General features: G+C 38.1%; 1 protein-coding gene across 1 annotated transcript; it reads left to right on the top strand.

Annotated features, from left to right (window-relative positions):
• The first annotated feature begins 2,800 nt into the window (after positions 1–2,800).
• Positions 2,801–3,927, top strand: LOC122736622 (ubiquitin-conjugating enzyme E2 N-like). Its single transcript, XM_043978963.1, has one exon. It carries the CDS (start codon positions 2,812–2,814, stop codon positions 3,268–3,270), a length of 459 nt encoding a protein of 152 aa, XP_043834898.1. The 5' UTR covers positions 2,801–2,811; the 3' UTR covers positions 3,271–3,927.
• The last annotated feature ends 3,035 nt before the right edge of the window (positions 3,928–6,962 follow it).

The raw sequence follows: 6,962 nt of genomic DNA, 5'->3' as shown, positions 1-6,962 counted from the left end.
TTTATCATGAAATCTGCGATAATTATGGCATAAAAGAACAGAGAAATGATGGGATATGAGCATTCCCACACTTGAGCAATATATACTGCTCATGCAGTATTCCAGGCTTAAAATAGGTAGATGGAATATATGTCCATGCCACCGAACATATTGGAAGAAATTGAGTCAGGCTTAATCAGATGCATGGGATTGAGATGTCCATGGCATCAGGCATATAGGAGGGGGCATAGGAGCCAGCTGTAGAATGAGATGGGTGGGATCAAAACTTCCAGCCATCTGTACAATATTGTGAGGAAAAAGAGAAAAAAAGAAAAATTAAACCAAGAGAATCCAACCTCAACATTTGTCAAAAGCCGTTCCCTCGGCCATACCTTGACTTCATGCATGTCTCCCCTCATGTGACAGTTTGATGTCTGCTCTTGCATGTATCCCTCTTGTGATTGGATAGCATCTTGGCCAACTGGCATCTGATAACTCAGAATAAAGGCAATTAATGTCTTAAATGATAAGTTCCCATAATCCAAATCTCATATGGATTTAAAAATTGAGGATAATAAATGATCACAAAAAAATGTGAATACATCTTGACTCAGAATATAACATATAATTATGCAACAATTTCAAATAATACTTTTTTTTACTAAGCATACAATTACTTTTGTGAAAAATTGGAACATGTTTAAATACAAGTTAAAGCACAACACAATCTCAAAGAAAATTTTTTTTTTGAAAAAAGAAAACTTACAAATGTTCCCCTCTTTTTTTTTTTGAATATGCTTATCAAAAATAATACTTCTAGAATCAATTTACACTTGCCATGGCAAACAATTTGCCAGGGAAATGCTCTATAGAGTTTGATCAAATAATCAGTTGAGAGGAAAAAAATAACAAAAACAAACAACTCAGAACATGGGAGCACAAAACTCCTAGAGTTAACATTGTATTATGAAATCAAAACTATCTTCCATTGTTTGTAAATTAGATAGATGAATGAATAGAAGAAAATACACATGAAAGAATAAAAGACAATGAAATTCAAACTAGGGAAATCTAAATGAATATGAACTTAACATTAATAAGAGTATTACAAAATATAAACTTGATCACATGACTATAAAAAGCTTTTACAAATATTCTTTTTTAAAAAAATCTAAGTATAAAACACAATCTCAAAAGCATGAAAATCTCTATGAAAATAAACCCATACCATTAATTTCAAAATGTAGATATAATAGCATAGAAATCCTATGTAACCTCTGAACTGACATTATTACTCTGAGTGAATTTAGAACACTTTTGATTCAGATATCTAAAATCCCCAATACTCATATCAACACCTTGCTGCTTACTTCTACATTTCTGTAAAACATGTACCCTTCCATGGCAAAAGAAGTGGAGTCTTGAACTATGATGATGATTTTCATTTTTATTCAGCTTAAGTTTTTCTTCTTTAACCCCTCTATATTGTCTGTCGGTGCTTTCATAATACAAATGTTTTAGAAGATTACTAATTAAAGACAAAAGCAGATTAGCAAAATTATGAACAAAACGAGTATATCTGTAATTTAAAGGGTTTTCTAAGGTTGTCTCAGAATCACAGTTCAGCTGGTGTAGGGCTGAAAATGCAGGTAGAGAAAACTGCACATGCACATTAGATCTCTGGACTTCCCTGGCAGGGGAATCAAGGGGCTTGGCCAAGGGAGGGGTAGAAGGTGGGGTCTGGAGAGGAGGGGAGGGACCAGGGCAATTTGAATCAGACTTGATTTTGAATTCAGGCCTGGTTTCCCCTTCCCCCACTGCTAGGGGATTAAAAGCTTCTAGAGGTTGGCCTCCAGGCATGCAAAATTAGAGCAACAATTAGTGTTAGAACTTGGAAAAGTTGCAGGAATCAGAGGTTTCTCTGAAAAAGCAAGGTTGGGAGAGAGGGGGCTATTTATATTCCCTTATGTGAGCACCTTGCTGGCTCTTCTAACAAAAATAAAAATAGAAAATCCACAAAAACAAAGCATTAACATGATCTTATCTCCCATTTGTCTGGTTAAACAGACAAAAATCAAAAATAGGGTAATCAGTGAGTTTAAAAGGTCCATTTGAAAATGTAAAGGTACTTAGCAATTTAAAGGGACAGGGTAGGGGAAATTTCTTACCCAATCAGAAGATCAGAAGACTGAGGTTCAACTTTCCTCTTTGTGGTCAGCCATCTGTAAGGGGCTAAAATTCTAGCTATACTGTCTAAAATATATAATGAGTGGTCGCCAATAAATTATAAGCTTTAGCAAGATTTAGGTTTTTAAGCATTTATTAAGGAGAATAAGAATTTGGTAAAGAGAGAGAGAAAGGCCTAGATTCTTCTATCTATTAAAGGGAGAGTACATTTCTAGCTCCCTTCTCCACCAGAGTCCTCAGGAAAGAGAGCAAGTCAGAGTGCCAGCCTCCCCCTTCTTCCTCCTACAAGCAAATGTCACTTCCTGATGCCAAAGAAAAGATGCATGGTCTTGTCCTCAGAGATCTTCACCTCATGGCGGAGCTTTTCTACAGTAAGTCTCCAGCAGGGGGTGTCATTCCAATTGGTACAAGAGGAAATAGGAGAATCTTCCTTTCTCTCTTATTTGCAGAGATAGGGAGCTATGGAGGTGTATCCATGTATTTGTTGTCAGATTTGGTTCGTTTTGCTGAATTGCTTTCTTCTTTGTTATTCTTTATTCTTCAGAGATGGGAGGAAGATATACTGGGAAATGAAAGTAATACAAAAATAAAAAATAAAAAGATGATTACAACGAGACCCCGAGGCTGAATTCCGAATCTGACAAGATGGCCGGGCTGCCCCGCAGGATTATTAAGGAAACCCAGTGTTTGCTGGCAGAACCAGTTCCTGGGATAAAAGCAGAACCAGATGAAAGCAATGCACGTTATTTTCATGTGGTCATTGCAGGCCCACAGGATTCCCCCTTTGAAGGAGGGACTTTTAAACTTGAACCATTTCTTCCAGAAGAATACCCAATGGCAGCTCCTAAAGTACATTTCATGACCAAAATTTATCACCCTAATGTAGACAAGTTGGGAAGAATATGTTTAGATATTTTGAAAGATAAATGGTCTCCAGCATTACAGATCCGTACAGTGCTGCTCTCAATCCAAGCTTTGTTAAGTGCTTGCAATCCAGATGATCCATTAGCAAATGATGTAGCTAAGCAGTGGAAGACCAATGAAGACCAAGCCATAGAAACAGCCAGAGCATGGACTAGGCTATATGCCATGAATAATATTTAAATTCAATCTCAACATCAAGTGTGCATCACTTCTCCTGTTCTGCCAAGACCTCTTCCTTTTTTGTTTGCATTTAATGGACACAGTCTTAGAAACATTACAGAATAAAAACCCAGACCATCTTCAGTCCTTTGGTGATTAAATGCACATTAGCAAATCTCTGTCTTGTCCTGATTCACTGTTGTAACCCATGAGCAGAGGCTAGAAGTATCATCTGGATTGTTGTGAAATTGTTTAAAAGCAGTGGTCCAGGTCTGCTTTTATTCATTTCTCCCATCATGGTTTAAGTATCAGCACTGTGAATGAAAGTAGTTGTCGGTTAGCTGCAGGGGTATGTCTTTTTTTCCTTCAAGTTTTGTGGGCTCCTTTTCCCTTTTTATGGTGACGCTAATTGCATTAGTTAAAGCAGCTAACCAGTTGTACTTTAGAATATGCCCTCTAGCCAAGTCTAACTCCTTAGACGCTGTAGATGGACAAGCTTGGTTGTTTGAACAAAAATGGGAACATTAAACATCACAGCCCTCACTAATATCGTGATTCTGCTGTCAAGTGTAGAAACCTCCCTTCAAGAAAAGCTTGTGACCATTTTGTATGGCTTGTCTGGAAACTTCTGTAAATCTTATGTTTTAGTAAAATATTTTTTGTTATTCTAAAAAAAAAGATGATTATAGTTTTAAACTGGACTAGCTTTAAGTTCTAACATTTTGTGATTCTCTGGAGAGTAATTTGTTTAACTGGGGATAAGGGTGAATAAGGATATTCATACCCTAAGTCACCCAGAGATTTAGATGAATATGACGTCCCTTCTCAGAAGGAAACTCTAGTCCCAAATGTGCTTCCAGAACACATGAAGCTCTCTCTAGAGGGATTAGAGTTGGGGTTCACTCATTAGGCTTCAAACAGAAGTGATAGTGAAACTATAACATGGGGACTACATCACTGTCTTGGACACTGAAGTCAAAGGAATGAACAGGTTCCAGTCATTATAAGGAGGCATTTGAAGAAAATACAGTTATAGACTCTGGAACGATTTTTCTTTGAAAAATGATGTGACAAAACCATCCATCCATTCAAGAAGCCTCAAAATTTCCCAAAGAAATTGCTGATGTCATCAAGATAATAGACACTCTGGTGCTGGTGCATCCAGACTCATCACTCACCACATATTCCAGATATGAGTAGAATACTGCAAACAGGGGCGGCTAGATAGCACAGTGGATAAAGCACCGGCCCTGGATTCAGGAGTACCTGAGTTCAAATCCGGCCTCAGACACTTGACACTTACTAGCTGTGTGACCCTGGGCAAGTCACTTAACCCCCATTGCCCTGCAAAAAAAAAAAAAAAAGAATACTGCAAACAGCAAGTTGGGTCTGAATACTTCAGGGCTTTGTCTATCTATGTGGCCTGTGCAGAGGCACACAGGAGGATTGAATCAAGCAAAGATAAGAAGAACACAAGAATGTTAGCTCTTTGCCCCTGATGTGGCTCCAAAGGAATTGGACCTTGGGAGATTCCCTTATAGGAAAAGTAGTTATTGAGGTAGTTCATCAGGAAGATGGAAGTGTTCTTATTGTATGAGTGGGATGTGCTTAAGGATCAACCCACAGGATCTGATTCCTTACCATTCAGGGAAATGTCAGATGTCTGGGATGGATGATCTCAGAAGCCATGTCAAGAATTTGCTAGTTAATGGCATCATCATATCATCGTCCAACAGTCAATATGAATTGCCTCTAGTATTATTGCTGGAGAGTGGAAAAATATGGATGTGTGCTGACTACTAGCCTTTGACTAAGGGAGCCAAGCCAACCAGCATGCCAACACAAGAGTTCAAGATATATTGGTCACAGGGCTTCTTTAATTTTTTCCGCTTGCAACCTCTTTTCTTCTGAGAAATTTTTACTTGACCCTAGGTATATAAGTATGTAAAATAGGTACACATAACCTTTTACTTTTGCCAAATTTTTCATGACCTTCACATTCAATGATGCAATCCCATATGGGGTCACAACCCACAGTTTAAGAAGCTACGATCTATTAGAAAGGGAGTGGTTCTCAGTACTACCAGATTCCTAAGGCAGAAAAAGACAAAAATGATTGCTTTCACATATTCACCTTGATGTTTACCAGTTTGATCTTATGTTACAAGGAACGTTGGGGAAACCTATTAGTTTCCAAAGACTGATGGAGAAACCAATTGGAGAAATGAACTAAATATCAGCATATCTTGGGGATATCATTGACTCTGGGAAGAATAAAAATGTTGGAGTGACAAAATGAAAATGACTTAACATTTTTTTTTGTGGGCAAATGTCATTTTTGTAGGACTTCTGTCAAGTCTGTAGGTCATAGCTCAAGAAAGGATGAGCACCCACACAGAGAAAATAAAAGTGGTCCTGATTTGTCCATGTACAAAGAACCTTTAAGATTGAAAAAGTTTTCTAGAATTGAGAAGTTATTATCTTTGATTTGTTAGGAATTACACTGCCATTGCTAAACCACTGAATGCCCCCACTCAAGATTACTGAGTATGCGGTTCTTTATCTTATCATAATGATGACACAAGATTGAAGGCACATGGGGAGATGATTTACAACTCTCTTGTGATATGTAGGTGAAACTGATTAAGTAGAAGTCAGGGGCAGCTAGGTAGCACAGTGGATAAAGCAACAGCCCTGGAGTCAGGAGGACCTTAGTTCAGATCCAGCCTAGACACTTGACACTTACTAGCTATGTGACCCTGGACAATTCATTTAACCGTCATTGTCCCACAAAAAATAAAATAAAATAAAAAGTAGAAGTCAGAGAGGCTTGCTTAGACCAGAAAAAACCCAATTTCATCCATAGGTAGTATCGAGTCTACATCTCCTATGTCATAGAGAAATCATAGGTCCAGCAAGGAATTTTCTTAGGAAGGGACCTATGTTTCCCTGGAGGAGAACCCAGAGAAACTTGAATTGGATGTGTAACTTATTTCCTATGGCAGCAAATATCTGAGTTTTAAAAAAAGGGGATATGACAGAAAGTGTTAAAGGTCTTGTTTCTGTATTTATTTATTTGTCTATTTATTTATTAATTCATTTATTTATTCATTCGTTCATTCATTTATTCATTGTGGGGCAATGAAGGTTAAGTGATTTGCCCAGGGTCACACAGCTAGTAAGTGTCAAGTGTCTGAGGCCAGATTTGAACTCAGGTCCTTCTGATTTCAGGGCTGGTGCTTTATCCACTGTGCCACCTAGCTGCCCCCTGTATTTATTTATTTTTAATTTAATTTTTTGGTTATACTTTCAGTTCTAAGCTATATCCATCCATCCCTCCTTACCCTGCACTAGAGGCTCTCTCTCTCTCTCTCTCTCTCTCTCTCTCTCTCTCTCTCTGGCACACACACACACACACACACACACACACACACACACACACCCATTCACTAAGTATTCTGTGGTTACAGCTCTTTCATCAGATCTTTTAGCCACCTCCAGGATGCTGTGGTTAATGAGTCTTTCTTCTGTAAAGGTTATGCTACAATTTTTTCCTCCTACAATTCTTTTAATGCGCTCATAAGTCGGTTCTTGCAACATCTGGTACCTGAGCTAAATCCTCAGATGAGGTTCTAACTTCAGGGACACTTGAAATTTAACCCTTCACCTACTAGAGGTGTTGTGATTAATACACTTCTCCCCAACAGGGGAAG

Source organism: Dromiciops gliroides, chromosome 1 (genome assembly GCF_019393635.1).
Source record: "Dromiciops gliroides isolate mDroGli1 chromosome 1, mDroGli1.pri, whole genome shotgun sequence".
In the NCBI taxonomy this organism is placed as follows: domain Eukaryota; kingdom Metazoa; phylum Chordata; class Mammalia; order Microbiotheria; family Microbiotheriidae; genus Dromiciops; species Dromiciops gliroides.
This window is presented reverse-complemented; position numbering and strand designations above follow the sequence as displayed.